Here is a 17,871-nt window from a genome sequence, read left to right on the forward strand (position 1 = left end):
TGTGATGATGTCACAGATCATCTTTAAATTGGGTAACTGACAGCATACATATGAAGAAATATGCCCAGTCATTCGATTATCAATTGGTCACACTATGAATGTGAGCTGCAACCAACAATTATTGTCAGCTCTATGTCACCTCTGTCACATCAACTTTACAAGTAAATTCATAAGTAAATGCATAAACAGCAACACTCATAGGTGAAGGAAAAGAAAAGGAGACAAATTGCAAAAAGACATACTACTGTGGTGATTGGTGGTCCTTTCAGTAATATTTCAGTTCATTCATTTAAAATACAGGCAATATTTTGAATGTCCTCCTGTTTTCTGGAATATCTAGAACTATCTCTGTGTTATTAATTTGGGTTCTGTTGGTCAGTTTATATTGGAGGTTGGACCAAGTTGTTGTTTTGCAAGTCACAAGCAAGTCTTTGCACTGAAGTCCCGAGTCAAGTCTCAAGTCAAAACTGATCAGGCCAAGAGTTAAATTTCAAGTCATAAACAAGTCTTAATGCACACTTCACCAAATGTAATGTCATTTTAATAACATAGTTATAATATAGTACAATATATTAAATCTGCTGAAGTCATGAATGCTTTTTAAAATCTGGATTTATTTGCTAAATCAAGGTTGTTGAGCCTCCGTCTGTTTTCTAACAGAGTTCTTCATGGTTTTCTCCTGCAACTAGATTGGATGATGTTGGACTGATTCAAAGTGGATCTGGGAAATTAAGTGTTGACTGTCGAGTCTGACTCCAGTCCAAGTCATGTGCCTCAAGTCACCGCCTCTGGTTTATATTAAATAAATGTATTCCACCATCAGAATAGCATGATAATGGCCATTCGGAGTGAATAAAACAAAGTATTTTTGTGTGTGTGTTGCACACCAGCAGAGCTGCGGCTGTGTCCACATACTTTTGGCCGTGAGGCGGGTATGTAGCTTCTGATCAGTTCACGCACAAACCCCTCTCAACCTATCCGTCAGCCCATTGGTTAACATTTCTCCTGACGTAGTTCTTTCTAGCCAATCAGGCTGGTTTTGTCACCCGGCTGGTGTTGCGGGAACTGCCAAACACTCAAATCGACAAACTAAAAGAAAGGGACGTTCAACAAGTGTTCGGCTGAGAGAGTCACCAACGTCGAGTCTTTTATGTGAGTCCTGTCGGTGTAAGAGTGATACGTGTACGCTAATGAAAATGTTGTGCGTATTCCGCATCAAGTGGGCAAAAGTTTGCTCCCTTTATTAGCCAGCTAACGTTACTAGCTAAGGAGATAAACTACTTAGCTACTGGCAACTGCTAGCTGTGTCAATTTTTTTCCAGAGAAACACCGGAAGTAGAGCGATACTTCCTTCAAAATAAACACTACCATTTGTGCTGCGCCAAGTTACACACTGACAGTAGGGGAAACTATGAAATTTTTGACAAAGTCACATCTTGTTGACAATGGGTGAATACAAATATTTGTCGAGAAAGAGATAGGTTGGCACCCCGAATATGTCGATTAAGTTGGGTACTGCTGTATTTTGACAGCCTCAACCGGAAGTGGCACTGTTTCATCCTATCTGTACAATGTCAGTCTGACAACGTCCCGTTTTGTCTTAAAAGCTTTTTCCAAATTCCAACAAGAAGATATGGCAGTGTTATGGTGCACTGTCTTTTGCTTTATTGATCGGTAAGACTCGGCATAATGTGTATGAGCCAGCAGCCATCTATTTCCGTAATCTTTGATCTTTTTATGAATGGTTTACAGTGATCGCTAGCATCAAAGGCGCAGCATTTTGAGTTCACAACATTTGGGATCCCTCTTAGAACTAGACCTGTAATGGTAGCAGGTGCTCCTTGGTGTGTTGCATATTAGCTAATGAAGGAAATGGTAACTTGAAAAATGTCATAACAGCGGCTCATACACGCTGTAATTGATATACAAATGGCCATTTTTCGCACATTACTTTTTCCAATGTCAGTATGAACTTTGAGGCTCCTGTGAAGGTTGATTTACAGCAGTGAAGCAATGTAACGTTATATATATATAATTTAACTGTAGTATGTACTAGTTGTACTGTTTAAATCAACGTGTGTTAATTCAGACACTAAAATTTTCTTCTTTAACCCACTTGAGTACCGGCACTAGATACTGACTGTCCATCTCTTTGATTGCCAGTGTTTTGTATTGGTATCCATGATGGAAAGAACATGATGATACCTGTGTTAAAATATGCTTCACATACTAAGTATAATTTCTCTCCCCAATATTTTATCTTAATTTTATTTTTTGTCTTTATGTTAGGTGTCTGTGTTCCCATTGGCTGATGGAGTGGAAAGTATCAGTATGTCTCGCCGACTGACTAAGAAGGAGTTGGATGAGCAGTTTGAGCTGTTTTTGAAGGAGGTAATGTAATATCATGTGCAGGCTGCTGTGGTACTGTTTATAGATTATCATGCTCTCTATTTAGGGTTGCACGTTATGGAACGAGTGATTCATCTCTAAAAGTGCTTCGTAGGCCCTTTTCAAACATAAAACACGCCGACAGTGCTGTTGTCATCTGTCTGTTAAAGTAGTGCCTTTCAGTTATTTACTGTAGACATGGATGGCTTTTAGGTTTATGTTCCTTGTACCTCTATTTATGATGGGACACTTATGGATTGAACCAGAGAGAGAAAGACAGAACAGTGAAGAGGCTGCATCACTGGAGGATTTTGAGAATTTTCTGTTGGAGCCTCAATTAATGACCATTGTGAGTGTGAGGGAAGTTCACTTCAGCTCCTCACAGTGAATCCACTAATACATTTCCACATCATTTTGCTGCCTCTATAATAATAACTGACAGTGCACATGCATTGAATGACAGGAGCTTAAGATGGGACTCACGTGATTCCTATATGATGGCATGCTGTATGTTAAGAGTTTTGCTGTATATTCATACAAAGAAAGAGTACAGGTCAGATTAGTATGATGGCTTTTTTAACCTCTTTTACTTCAGTGACACTGAGATGGGAAAAAGACAAAAAAAAAAAAACATTTAAAGATTGGTCCTTTCACAGTGTTTCCTGGTTTATTGATTTTTTTTCTGTGTGCATAAGAGATGACAATAGAATAAAAATAATCATATTACAGTAATTTTTGAAGGCAAGACACATATAGGGGCCATATCATAAACACAGTGCAAAGCAGCGCACAGTGCAGCGTGATGGTCATTGCTAGCTGCAGACTGACACAGTTGTCATTTTCAAGCAAATGCTCACATAGTGTAAGTAGCAAATGTATTTTTTGTGCACCCATGGGCGTGTAAGTCTTAAAATGAGGTGAGGTCAGGCACATTGTTGTCGTGTTGCTCTTTTGAGGCAGCAGAAAGCGATGGCACCATTAACCAACTAAAACCTGGTCTAAAATATGATCTGATTATTCAGATAGTAAGATGCACCTGCATAGGCGGGTTTGTAACTGATGTACACTCTGCTTGTTATACACACAGGGAGGTCAGGATGAGTTTTTGGTGGTTGAAATAATTCATCATAATGAGGAAAATATTATGACATTCTTTAAAATGTGAACGTGGCAGAGATCAGAGCAAAGCTGCTGTCTGACTCCACATTAAGAGAGATGCTGTGCACATTTACGCACAAGGAGCAGCGTAATTTCACTGACTGGTTTAAAAGCTAATAGTTTAGTTCTGATTCGTATCCCAGAGGGCTTTGTGAATCAGTTGCTTCAAATACTCAATGAATGGGAGAGGATATCTGGTCGTATGTAGCCGGCATGCACTGTTACTTTCAGCAGAAAACCGCTCGCTTCTACAATTTGTCCTATTCCCCACATAAATAGCAGTGTGCCAGGTGCAGGCACAACTGACTTTTAAACAGAATGGGAAATGACGCTCTGACTGGTTCAATCATGTGTAAAGATTTTTCTCCTGTATATTTTACTGTTTTTTGTCCTTTGCCAGTCACATGCCTAAATCTTTCTCTGCATGTGTTGCTATGGTCTTGTTCCTAATCTGACAGCATTCAATTTAGACTTTTTCCAGGTTGACAGTATCATGAAAATGTTTCTAGGTCTGAACCAAACAGCTTCAGAGTCGCAAAGAGATTAGACTGGAATAAGTCATTCTGAATTCTCACCAGCAGAAACATGGCAGCTGACTGAAAGCACATGTCTATCTGTCCAGTCCACACAAACTCTCTTACACATAATGACACACACTGGATGTTAACTTTTCTTATTTAAAAGTGCTGTAAGCCTGATAGAAGAATGAGTATCTGACACATGGTTTGCAGTCTGACACAGTCTATCCTGGAGGCATCTCTCTTTACTAAAACCTGATTTCCTGTCAGTCTGTTTCAGATGACTCGGTGGATTTGGGCGGCTCTGACAAGCAGTCCGATGCTAAAAGCAGTCAGAAACCAACAGTGTCTTGGTGGCAAGATGATGAACACAGCGGCAGAGGAACAGGGAGAGGTAATAATGAGGACAGGAGAGGATTCTCCAGGATATAACACCCATCACACTGGACATATCCATCTTTGTTAGCCTGGTGCTGTTTAGAATGTGTCAGTGGCTGCAGTTGTGTCAGTGTTTAAGCTCTGCAGTCCAGGGAGGAACTGAGAGAGGATTTGGGCATATGTTAGAGGATTTTACGACTGCAGTTATCAGCTGGCAGTAATTAAATGCCCATAAAAGTAGGCTGTAGCAGAAAAACTAAATAGAGGTCACTGGCTCAGTGGGGAATATGTTCAGAGAGAGGAGAGCAGCATTATAATTCTTCTTTTTGCCATAGGAACATTGTGTAAAATTGGTATGCAGACATATAGCCAGCCACAGTTTATATACAATATGGATGTTGTTACGAGTTGAATCTGTGTGGCTGAACTGATACTAACATGTTGTGCCACTATTTATATTGATATTTAGTATACTTGTACAATAGTTTAATGTAAATTGTTTACATCCCAGTCTGAAATCAGTGGATCTGGTCTTTGTTATGTAGCCTAATCTTTAATTTAGGTGTAAAGGACCTGAAAACAAATTTGTTCAAACAGCTTGTCACTGTGATATATGGATCCTACAATAGCATGCTTTTTTTTCTGCCGAAGTTAACACATTTTTGGTCACTTTTTCAGTTGGAAAAAGTTGATGTCATGAAGCAGAAATATTAAGAACTTGTAGGCAAGTTTTCAGGGCTTTAATACTAAAAGGACAGAGCTTAAGCAGGCTGTTGCACCAGCTTTGTGTATGTGCAAATGTAGTTTAATTGGAATGAAGTGTAGGGATGGGATCAATGGGTTCCAGATGAGAACAGGTTCCAAATTGTCCAATCTGTCAGAAACACGTGGCTCCGAGTTTATCCATTTGTTTTATTGATGCTGGCATCTTTTTTTGACGGTTGCTAACTGCAACAGTGACATCAAACTCATGCATCTATGCTGCTGAAAACTTGCAACAAGGATTCATGGCAGACAGCAAGATTTTTTCCAAAGTGTGGCATTTCACAAAGGAAGATGGCAACAGTACTGCTTGTAGTGTCTTTAAAATAATCATTTGAAGTGAAAGCGGAAATACAAGCAATATGCTAAAACATTTTTGGACACAACATGGGCTTAAATTCTAATAATGCTATGTGTCTGACACTCTACACACTAGGGTTGCAACTGTATGAGATTTTCACAGTGCTATAACTGTCTCAGAAAATATTGTGGTTTCATTTTATCACAGTATTACAGTCAAGTCAAGTCAAGTTTATTTCTATAGCACTTTAAAAGCAACCTCAGTTGACCAAAGTGCTGTACAGGCTATGCATGTAAATACATATAAACAAATAGAAATAAAATAAATATAAACATCCCTCTCTAAAACACCTGGTAAAAATAAACAATAAAACATAATAAAATGACCAATAAAACATCATAAAAACAAATAACTAGTGCTGAAAGCTAGTGAGAAGAGGGGGCTGCCACTGAGAAGGCTCTATCACCTCTACTTTTAAGTCTAGATCTGGGAACCTCCAGCAGCAACAGGTTGGTAGACCTCATTGCTCTGACTGGGGTGTGGGGGTGTAGTAACTCAGACAGATAGGATGGTGCCAGGCCGTTAAGACTTTTAAAAACGAGTAATAAAATTTTAAACTGGACCCTGAAAGAGACTGGAAGCCAATGTAAGGAAGCCAGTACAAGTGTGATGTGGTCACGGCGTTTTTTCCCTGTTAATAGGCGGGCAGCTGCATTTGAACAGCCTGCAAACGGCTCAGTGAAGACTAGTCAAGTCCAGCATACAGAGAGTTACAATAGTCTAAACGAGATGTGATAAATGCATGAATTACTCTCTCAAAGTCATGTGGAGGGAGGTAGGCCTTCACCTTACTGAGGAGTCTTAATTAAAAGAAGCTCGTCTTGACAACTCAACTGATCTGTTTATCCAGGTTAAAAACAGCATCAAATATCACGCCAAGCTTCCTCACAGCAGGATGACAGTAAGATGCCAAAGGACCGATGGCACTATTATAGCCATTCAACAAATTAGTTTTTCCAAATAAAATTATCTCTGTTTTATTTTTGTTCAGGTTAAGGAAGTTTATCTCCATCCATGATTGTATATCATTGAGACAGTTCAACAAAGCCTGGATAGAGGCATCACTGTTTGTTTTTATGGGCAGATAGATCTGAAGGTCATCTGCAAAACAATGGAAGGAGATGTTGTACTTTTTAAAAATAGACCCCAAGGGAAGCATATACAACGAGAATAAAATGGGGCCCAAAATGGAGCCTTGCGGTACGGGACGCAGCAGAAGAGTATTGGCCAAGATGAACAGAGAAACTCCTATCTGACAAATAAGACTGGATCCATTTTAGCGCTGTGCCTTTAATGCCTACACAGGAATCAAGACGTGACAGGAGAATGTCGTGATCCACTGTGTCAAAGGCAACAGATAGATTCAGAAGAACCAGGACAGCAGAGTTGCCAGAATCAACAGTTAAAAGCAGGTCGTTAAAAACTCTTAAAAGGGCTGTTTCTGTGCTATGTTGCGATTTAAAACCAGACTGGAACCTCTCAGAGATACCATTTAAATCAATGTGTGATTGCAGTTGCTCATAAACTACCTTTTCCAGAACCTTTTACAGAATAACTATTATTACCAGTCAGAATTATCCTTAAAGCGATTAAAACGTAAGGGTTATTTTTTGTTTTGTTGTTGTATTTGAAAGATGAAACCAAATTTTAAGGGGAGTACATGTAAAAAGTCTCCCTTTTGAAAATAACTAAAATAAAGTTGAGATTTTCTGTCAAGTTGTATTTTTTTTTTCAATATTGTACATCAGCAAATGTACATGAAATGATAACCTTCATTTTGATATCATGGTATACTTTGATCCCAGTATACCGTTGCTACCTGACTGCACACGAGTGCCACTGCTTCCCAACCAATCAGCACGTCTGTGGTATGATCACATTATCACCAAGCAGGCAGGTTTAGCAGGTTTTATCTCGGACTAACAAAAACCTAGATAAAAATGAATGCTGTACAAATATTCTTTCATTCTCCCATTTAAGATAATTACAGTCAGACTGTTGCTACGCTGTTCAAAATCAGAGTTAATAAAACTGTTGGGATGACAGAGAAAACCTGCATAGGCTGACTTTTTTTCACACAAGAAATTGATCAGGAGTCAGACCATCAATAATGGCATTGATATCATTAAAATCATATCAACTTCCATCCTGAATGTAGTGTGGGACTTACACTGTGACTTAGTAAAAACATACATTTAGTTACAACTTACAAGAGTTAAGTTGTAACTTAAGATATATACCTTCCCCAAGCAGGTGGGAATCCCACCATATTTACTGTTGCCAGGGCAGAGTGGTCAGAAGGATGGCAGAGACTGATGATGGACCTGGAGGAAAAGCTTCTTTGATTTTAGGTTACTCTAGAAGTGCATTGTCAGTGACAGACTACAACCTTTTACATTTATAATGACACTGACACACATGGTCACTATTCTACTGTACAGTTACCATTATTTAGAACTGACAAGGGCACAAGTGCAGTTTTAAGCTTTACTCACGTAGCATGGAAGTAACTGTTGGCACAGTTTGGTTGTTCGTATGATAAACTTGATGATAGCTGTTAAGTGTTGACCTGCGCTTCACTAAGAGAATGGTTTTCCAGAGGCTTTTGTTGGTGTTACTGTTAAGAACTTTGGTCAACAACATCTAACAAAAAAATGATCTTTGGGTCGTGTCATTGAATAAGCCTCACAGAGCCACTATCGAGTCTCTTGTTAAGGTTATCCTCTGCTCAGGTTAAATTCTTTAATATTATTTTTTGGACATTCTCGCCTCTCCACCCTTCTCGTCAAGTTAGAGTGCCTCTCTGTCTAACTTGTATTCTTCTACTTTACACTGTTGACTGATCTCTCCTTGACTCATCTCCCTCCTTATTCATCAATTCCAGCAGGACAAGTGTGATGGTTTTTAAAAATGATGCTTCACTGTTTCATTTCTTCCTGCTTCTTTCATAACACTGTCCTGTCTGCCTGGCTTGCTGGATATGATCTTTCCCTGATTTTTCCTCTTTTATGTTCACTGAGCATTGAAACACATACCCAGCATGCTTGTGTGTGGTCTAAAATGTAGATTACTGGTGACCAACATTAGACTCATTTAAGCACAGTACAGCTCAACTCAAATCACTTGGAACCGTTCTTTTTTGGTTTTTCCATTAGCAAAAGTTGTGGATAGTACTTGGTGCTTTCTTTGGTACCTCCTCAATCGAGGTTCCAAGCAAGCTGAGCTGATACCAGAAGGAGAATTAAAAAACTGCAGACCACAGATTGGTCAGAGGGAATTGTCATCTGTGTGACATGAGAAATCCTGCATAAACTCACCATTTTTAAATAGCCAAGCTGCCATCAGTTATGACTTGATTTTTTTGATTAACTCAACCCAGATTTTAAAAACTAGCAGCTGACAAAGCCATGCTGTGGTCAGTCGACGAAGTGTGGACATTCCACTGTTTTATTGCTGATGAGAGCTGCATGAAGCATCACGCAACAAGTGTTTGTATCCCATTGACGGTGACGTCACGCTACAAATCCTGCCTACATTTACGGGTTACTATCTCAGGTGAAAAAAATAAACAGAAGCATCTGGTACCAAAAGTGAGTCAATTTGAGCTGAACCATGCAACTGATATTGTTAATTAGTCTTTGGGAAGTGTTGCCCTATGCAAGATATTGTGATAATAGTCATTTATGTAGCAACTTCTGGTCCACAAATCTCTCACTCCTACTGTGAAATATCAAGTTCACTTAAAAAACTGTGCAACTCTGCAGAAATGTGGGTGTACATTTCACAGCTTTGTATTTGTCTGTTAATTATCTCCTCTTTTGAAAGACTGTCCTATTCTGTTTTTCCTCCTTCCCTACCAGAGACGGCCAGAAGCAGATTTATCAAAACCAAAAAGTCTCAGCCTGAAAACAACAATGGTGAGAACAAGCTGAGAAAAAGTCCCACTAAGGAGTTCTGTAGATTATGTCCACATTAAGATGGTTCATTCAATCAAACCCCTTTGCCCTTTGAACTTTACTTTGCGCCCAGATTTTGCGCTGTTTAACTAGCAAAACTTTTTGGACATGCCCTGAATACATTTGCACCATACACTATATATGGCACCAGTGTCACTGGTGCAAAAATGTAGCCCTCTCATTAATAAATCTCTCCTTTTTGAGTCTTTCCTACTGAACTTTATAAAGAATGAATGATGTTTGCTTCACGTATAATTCCTCCATATTTAAATGTTTGGCTTTCACTGTTGCTGAGAGATTCCAGACATCCGTTATCAACCACTGAATAAAACCTTACAGAATTATATGCAATTAATTACACAGGCTCATAGATGGCAATCATGTTAAAACATCTGCTGTACAACACATGAGGTTAGTGTCCGTGGTGTGTGTCTGTGTTAAGGGAATGTGTCCGGGGGCGGGAATAGCGTCCCTGAACAGACTTGCACAAAAGCCCAGTTCAGACCAAAGATTTGCAACAACGCCAAACTGTTTTAGGACGTTGCAGAGAAAAGTTGCAGCGGTGTGAACTGCCACGTCTCAGCTCGACTCAAGCCGGGTGATGGTGGCACCTGCATCTCAGCTTGTCAGGTCAAACGTAGCTGGTTTAAGAACGTAAGGCACATCATCACCTGTCTCAACTGCCAGTCGATCGTTGCTGTGATACTCTCTGACAACAGCCCTCTGTCCCTGCCAGGCCCAAGTCTGTCTCATTTACATCCCTGCGGTTGATGACACGCATGTCAGTGTCTGTCCTCACGGTGTGTCGGTGTTGGATGGTGGGTCGCTGCTGTTGCTAGCTGTATGTACCCATGTGACACACACGATCTCAGCGACTGATTAGTTGGCGTAGGTTATTTAAATTATTTTGGCCAATTTATGAATCCATCCATCTGAACGTTGTTTTGTATGTTTCTGCTGTTCATCACTACTAGAAATGCAACTGTAGCCAATATCTTACTATCACCATTCTCAATGTTAATTTAAGAAGCTACACATTATACTCAGCTACAAAATAAGCCTGCAAAAGCTGGAAATTAGAACAGAAGTACAGAAAGTTGTTGCTATGGAGACTATACGTGGCTCGTCTGTTCGCGTTAGTATGAACAGGCATGTTTTGAGAACGTCAGAGACACATTGCAAGTTTTAGTTTATTTCGCTGCATGTTTTGGTCTGAACTGGGATTAAGTTAGCATCAGCCTCTCAGGATGCATTTTGACTTCTTACAAGGTATGACAAATTTACTGGTAGGATTTATATATTATCCCATTCCCCTAATTTTTATCTACTTAATGAGACCAAACACTCCGTGTTTATCTAATGGGGATGTGTAAGCAGTTCCTGTTTTTTAGTGTCAGTGGGTCCTGCATCAAAATCAGCATGTTACCAAATTTCTATATTTTCTGTATGTTCATTAAACATAACACATCATTTAACGTAGATATAATTTTGCGTTGAAAAGTCAGTCCCTTTGTTCTCCCTTTCCAGAATTCGCAGTGCTGTGTGTGACTTTGCAGGCCATGTCCTAGAATGTAGGACACTGGCTCTAATAAGGTGTTGGTGCAAAGTCTGCCATGTATGACCTACCATAATTTGGTCAGTTGTCCATTAGTGTCCTACCTTGAGGCAGGCCGTTCTCAGACCCAGAGCTCAAAGTTTCCTGTGTAAGAAGTATATATTCGCTACACGCCATCGTTTCACACTGGAAGCAAATAAGGTCACAACAGTAACATCTTGCTGTTTGAAGTGGAACTGAAAGTGAGACAGATATTTTTTTGGACACACTCACTGTCAAACTCTATTGAAATGGGCAACACTCCATTGTTAAAACACAATAGATTGCAAGAAATTTCAGTGAATGATGGCCAGTGTGTGAAGTGTGTAGTTTAGATGTCACATTCAAAAAGCTATGCCATATTTAATTGAACAGTGCACCAAAATGATTTACCCTATTTTTCTTCTTGCTGTATGAAGTGGTCAGTGCGGAGCCCTTTTATAAGCCGGTCCCCAAACCTCGCTGCAAAGCTGTTGATAAACCAATTCAATTGGACCAGACCCACAAAGCTACAGTTTTGGAGGTTTCCCAAACTGTGAAGAGACACAGAACTCCATCCTATGGCTCATGCTCTGACAGTCAGAGCAGTCCGACTCATGAAAACCTCCAGTGTGTGTCAGGAGAGAGGAGCCCTGATGAGACACACTCTGATGACACTCCACCAGCCAGCACCGATAGTCATTCCCAGGGGGACAGTAATGACGGTAACTTGAAATCAAACCCTCAGACGTTTCGTTGTGTTGCATTAGTCCCCCAGCAGTACAGTGATTGACATCAGTAGCACCACTAGTTGTCTTAAGTATTGTCATTGTATTAAGGTTGTAGTTTGTATGTTAAAGTAATAGTTTTTCTACCTGTCACATAGACCTGAAGACTCATAGTTTTGTATGTTTTCTTACTGGTGTATTAGATGTATCTTTACATAGTATCAGATGAGACATTTTTCAGCTAAGTGTCTATAGTTTTACACACAAAACAAAGCTTTAATTTTACAGGTGAGCCTCTGTAAACTGCAAAACAGAAACCATATAAGTTCACTTATTCAAAATCCCAGTGGAAGAATGCACACATAACAATCAACAGTAGGTGGCAGTATGGGGCCATGAGTAGCATTACACTGTGCTTGTAAGAGTTTCATTTATTGTCTATCTAAACATAATGCAGCTAAATCAGCATTCACACTAATGAGCACGCATAAGGATATTGTGACATTTTCACCATTGAGCATGTGGTTTATAAAGAACTCGAAGTCTCAAGCTGGAAAGGCAGACACAAAAGTCAAGTAAGTAATGACTGCAGTGACAGATGGGGAGAAGTGGGTACAGAAGGGAAGGATATTCATTTTCAGAAAATGCACTAATTCCACACACTGTTTCTGGTTGTATAGATCTTTGTCAGGCACCAAGGCCTGAGTCAAACACAAATTCACACAGGTTCCATCAACTGGTACTCACAATTCAAACCAACCTGCAGCTGCTATTCACTGATTGACAATTTACCAATTGTCAATCAGTGAAAACAGAAATGTATAAAATTCCTGCTAGGATAACGTTTAGAAAATCTTTGCACTGATGTGGTGAAGTCACAGCAACTTGAGCACACCTGTGCAGTACATTTATTGAGATAAATATTACCTTTTTGAAGTTATGATGTGAATAATTTGTTGTGCTTGTGTCAGGTGTTGAATCCACTGCATATAATTCTTTGGGTCCACAGTTTGGTGTTTGTATTTGTCCACATGTACAACTTGTAGTACTGTTAGTGTGTATATGAAAAACAGGATGTCCTCAGTGTTGAATGGCAGTTGGCACAAGAGAAACAGATACACTAGAATAAATACCTGTAAGTATAATAAATTCTCTAGTCATTAGTCAGTCCATCAGTCATCTCAGATTGTTTGGGTCAAGTGGCTTACAGTAGGTCAGCTGATGTGGTGTGACCTGCATGAATTGAAACAGGGTTGACTTGCGCTTTTCTGTGACATCTCTTTCCAGGACTGCTGGGATCTGGGAAGACTTTCAGAAAGTCTTTGAGGAAGTCTCAGTCCATTCAAGAGGAGGATGAGGATCCAGGAGACAGTGGTTTGAAAGGAGACAGGCTCACAGCAGCTGTTCTCAGCAGTGACAGTATTGAACAGGGTAAGACTAACATATGGAGGCAAAACACTCTTCTTAAAACCTGCATCTGCCAGTAGTTTGTCGGATTATATTTTATAGTACAGTTGAAACAACACTGGTTGTCTATGGCAGGGTTATTTAGACAGACAAAACTCCCATTATTGATAATCTCACTTCTATTTGGGGGATAATCAGGCTCTTAGTTTTGCAGTTACAGTTCCAATAGTCAGTTACTTAGTTAGTCAGCTGTTTTTTCAGCCTATATTTGTTCACATTGTGGTAAATTGACAAAATACTCCCAAGCAGGTGGCAGAGGCAGTTTCTGTTTTAAAAGGCCTGTAACATTATTCCCACTACTCACAGTTGCCTTGTTTTACAGCTCAGCTGCTAGTTCCACCAGTAGAGACTGACCCCTGGTGGCATGTACTTAGTTCTACAGCACATCACCTCAATACAGCATCTTTGTATCAGTTTAACATAGAGAGGAGCATCTGTGTTTTTGACAGCATTAATAATCATACCTTCAGGATTTCTAAATACCCTAGTATGCCGTAATATTTTAATGTTACCCAAGCCTACTAACAGGTATTTTAAATAGCAAGTCATTCGAAGTACACAGCAGCCTTTAAGCAGGATTTATACTTTTGCGCCAAATCAACGCAGTACCTATGGCGTGGGCTCAGCATAGACGTGTACATTTGCCATAGTATGATGTGCACCTCCCCAGAAATGTAACTACATGTTGCACGTTTCTTTTTCTCGAAAAAGAAATGTGAGGACAATAAAGACCCCCACAAAATAACATTTTAAGTCGTGTGAGTGATTTATCCCGGTTTGATATGAGTAGAAGAAAGTCCGCTAGACTAATTTATGTAATGTAAAATATCATAGACTTGTGCTAAAAACATTAGTGTGTTGTATTTTTGGGGATAACACATCTAGCTAAAGACAGTTGTTTTGTCTGTGAGCCTCATTATCCATAAACGCTTAGGGTCGCAAGGGGGCTGAAGCTTATTTCTGCTGACACTGGCCGAGAGGTGGGTCACCTCACTATGACAGGGCTGACACATACACACTGACAATCATTGACACTTATGGATATCTAAAGTCACCAAATAACCCTAACCTGCATGTCTTTGGACTGTGGGACGTAACCCGAGAACCTACAGAAAACCCACACTGACAGGGGCAGAACATGCAAACTCCACACAGAACCTAGTCACTGAACCTCGTGAGTTATAATACAGCAGAATGTCTTCCTTGTGATCAATATTGTTGCTATTAAGCCATGTTTAATGTGTGTTTTTTGAATCAGAAACTCAACACAGTGGCATAGAAACCCTACTGCCAACTAGCATTTTGGAGGTGTAATTGCAGAGCGACACAGACACACCACTGCACAAGTATAACTGCTTACAATGTCGTAGGCCTCTCTGCGTAGAGTCTACGTACAACTGTAACTAAGATTTTATCATTTTAGCCCCTGTATTTGGTGTTCTACATCCAGTCCAAACAAGCTGTAAACCAAAAGTGGGACATTGAACCTTCCATTTCTCTTTCATCTTCACACACAGTTTTTGTTTTCAGTTTAGAACCATCATAGCTGTGCTTTCTGTGTGTGCTCTTTTAATATCTGTGTGCAGACTCAGTGATGGTACCAGCAGAGAACACGACCAATATTGGCTTGGACACTATAGAGGAAGAAGAGGAAAAAGCCAGGTTCTTTGCCCAACTAGAGGCAGGGGCTTTATCAACTATAGATTACTCCAAGCTAAACAGAGAGCTGGACTCAACAAGTTCTACCATCGATACCAAACTCAGGTTTGTAAACTGCCATGCTGTAATATTACACCCACTAAGCACTAAAAGACAGAAGTAGTCTGAGCAGATCAGTCATGAATGTATCACACCACACTCGATGCTCCTTTTTAGAGACAATAACACACACAATGGAAGATGTTTTGGTGCCAACACAACATGTCGTTTTCCTAGACTTTTAAGGTTTGATTGAAGGTGACGTTTGTTTCACCACTCTTATGGGGCCTCAGATACAGTGTCTTTGCTGCTGCTCTTGAAGATTGAGGTTGTGACTTTAATGTAATGAGGATTAATGTCCTCCCTCCAGGAAAGCTGAGGAAGCAGTGGAGCAGAGTGATGATGATCAAAGGAAGGCCAGAGTCACAGAGATTGTCAGAGAGTCTCCAGGTATCAGCAGTTAGCCCTCAGCAAACCTCTCTTTCTCTGTTTTTCTTCATCACTCTGTTTCTGTGTGTCTCAGACAGGTCTTTTCTCTCTCAGCCTTGACAGGATCTCCACATTACAGTGAGGATTTTGATGAAGAGGAGAATGGAAAAGAGCCACTGCAGGAGGTTTGTAGTTGAAATCTATAATGATTAAACTCTTCTATGATAAATTAGGACCTTGGTGAAAAATAATACGAGAAAATAATTTCTACTAAAAGGCCCATTCATTAGTTTGTTAAGAGCTTTCAACTACATCTCATGACTGGCTGAGGCCCCGATACCACCGTAAGCATTTTGCAGGTTGCAAAACGCGAGTAGCACCACACTGCCTTTTTTTGTAATTGAATGCCACTAGTAAAAAAAATGCTTGCTGCACCTTTTCAATGTGGGAAATTATACCCCCTGTATAACTTGTACACACAGGTTATTTTATGAATAATGTATAATCCTCCTCTCAGTTTTAGTAGGCTGACCCCCGAGCGAGGGCTAAGATGTCAATCATGTCAATCAAGATGTCAGGAATCCAAGCAAGCAAGCAAAACTTAATTTATGTAGGACATTTGATTCTAGGTAGAAGCGCAATGTGTTGCACAAAGTGTGAGGTAGAAATTGTAGGCACAAAACAAAGCCAGCAACTGATCATAATCAAATCCATTAAAACAGAATATATCCTCATGAAATAATAACTGAGAAGAAAAAGGAACCTATTAAAGATACAAAGACACGAGAGTCAGAACTGATAAAAAAATGTTTAAATTAAGTAAGATAAAAATACTAAATGTAGACTATTAAAGGAGTATAATACATATGAATTAAAATAAATACTAAAAACAGAATAAAATCAGATGAATAGACCAATACAAGATTAAAACACATGAGTAAAATCAACAAGATAAGCTTATAGAGAAACCAATAAACCAGTCAAAGTTAAAGGACACCTGAGTTGAAACCAATAAAATAGAATAAAATCATAGCTAAAATAGTCGAACCAGACGACTGGAATCGGTGGCTAAAAAGGAATATCGCCAACTTAACTAAAAAGATATCACCAGGTAACATGTTCCAGCAGCTTGGAGCTGAAAAGCTAATGGCACTTTCACCTGTATTCATGGAGACCTGGAGAATAAGCAGGCAACCTGTTCCAGATGACCTTAGGGGTTGAGCTGGCTCATAGCTCACAAACACATCAGAGAGATATTGGTGCCTGACCATGTAAAACCTCAAACACAGGCAATAACATTTTAAAATAAATTCTGAAACGTCCTGGAAGCCAGTACAGTGACTTCAGCACAGGTGTTATTTGGTTGAGTATTTTTGTTTTGGTTAAAACCCTCGCAGCTAACACACAGTGGTTTAAAGAGAGTGGCTGATAAAGATAGACCCTGGTATATACATGACAATATTACATCATCAAAACCAAACAAATGAAATCTAAAAAAAAAACACACACATCCATAATCCATGGGTTAATATGTTGAGGAGTTATGTGAACATGGCACTCAGTGTAAAGGCAAGAGAGGAATCCCACAGCCATAAACTGTATGTTTGAGCTGTGGGAGCCCTTAAGGACCAGAAATTAACAAAAAACAGTTTGTGGTCAACATTGATGGAGAATCAGTACACTACAACATACAGACGAATATGCTCCTTCAAATTTTCAAGGTAAAAAAAGTCAGCCAAATTGACACATAGCACTGTTCAACAACTCTGAGAAGTCAGAAAGCCCCCTTTTTCAACACTAATTAGTCTTTGTCAATCAAACATCAAAGTTGTGTGAGTTGAAAAAAACACACATTAGTGTAAATCTGTTAAACAATCTCAGGGTGGCAAAACCCAAATAACATGAGTGTGACATGTTTGTAACTTGCGGGATGGTTTCAGATCTGCAAATGTTCAATACAATGTGTGATGACGTCGCTGAGGTGTCATGTTGTAAGCTTTAACTATGTTTACACCGAAATATCTCAAACTGACATTTTGCTACATTCTTCAGTAATTAATGTTACTATCTCTTTTTTTTTTTTTTCAGAAGCCTAAAATGTCTCCAATTCTTGCCAAAGGTAAGAGAAGAAGACATAATGTTTCACTGAGGTGTTGGGTGGTTGTTTGGAGGAATAAATGTGTTCAGTCAAAGAGAGTATGGAGTAGAGTTTGACGGTTTCGGAAGCCTGAGACGAACAACCCATGCACAGCACTTCGACCATTAAATAATGAAGCAATACAGGGGAAACCATAGTAATGCTAATAACGAATTCACTACTAACAGCATATACAGTATGTGTGTGTGATCTCATTCAAATGTCTCATTAGTTTTAGTTTATATGACAAACCTCATCAGCAAACAGTCTATATATTTAATCTCTTACTGCAATACTTCTCTGAAGAAGTTAATATTG

At 39.5% G+C, this 17,871-nt stretch overlaps 1 protein-coding gene across 3 annotated transcripts in view; it reads left to right on the top strand.

Moving 5' to 3' along the window:
- Positions 1–1,058: 1,058 nt before the first annotated feature.
- The window catches only part of cep162 (centrosomal protein 162), a 38,967-nt gene continuing 22,154 nt past the window's right edge, over positions 1,059–17,871 (top strand). For 2 of the 3 annotated variants that reach the window (XM_049584538.1, XM_049584540.1), the window contains exons 1-8: positions 1,059–1,152; positions 2,290–2,391; positions 4,335–4,458; positions 13,110–13,253; positions 14,876–15,053; positions 15,358–15,437; positions 15,531–15,601; positions 17,505–17,535. In XM_049584538.1, the coding sequence (XP_049440495.1) occupies positions 2,332–2,391; positions 4,335–4,458; positions 13,110–13,253; positions 14,876–15,053; positions 15,358–15,437; positions 15,531–15,601; positions 17,505–17,535 (688 nt within the window). In that variant the 5' untranslated portion in view covers positions 1,059–1,152; positions 2,290–2,331. Of the gene's footprint in view, positions 1,153–1,558; positions 1,675–2,289; positions 2,392–4,334; positions 4,459–13,109; positions 13,254–14,875; positions 15,054–15,357; positions 15,438–15,530; positions 15,602–17,504; positions 17,536–17,871 lie in introns of those variants that run through there. The other variant, XM_049584539.1, reaches the window with a different exon arrangement.

This window comes from Epinephelus fuscoguttatus, linkage group LG8, assembly GCF_011397635.1.
Source record: "Epinephelus fuscoguttatus linkage group LG8, E.fuscoguttatus.final_Chr_v1".
NCBI classification, from domain to species: Eukaryota; Metazoa; Chordata; class Actinopteri; order Perciformes; family Serranidae; genus Epinephelus; species Epinephelus fuscoguttatus.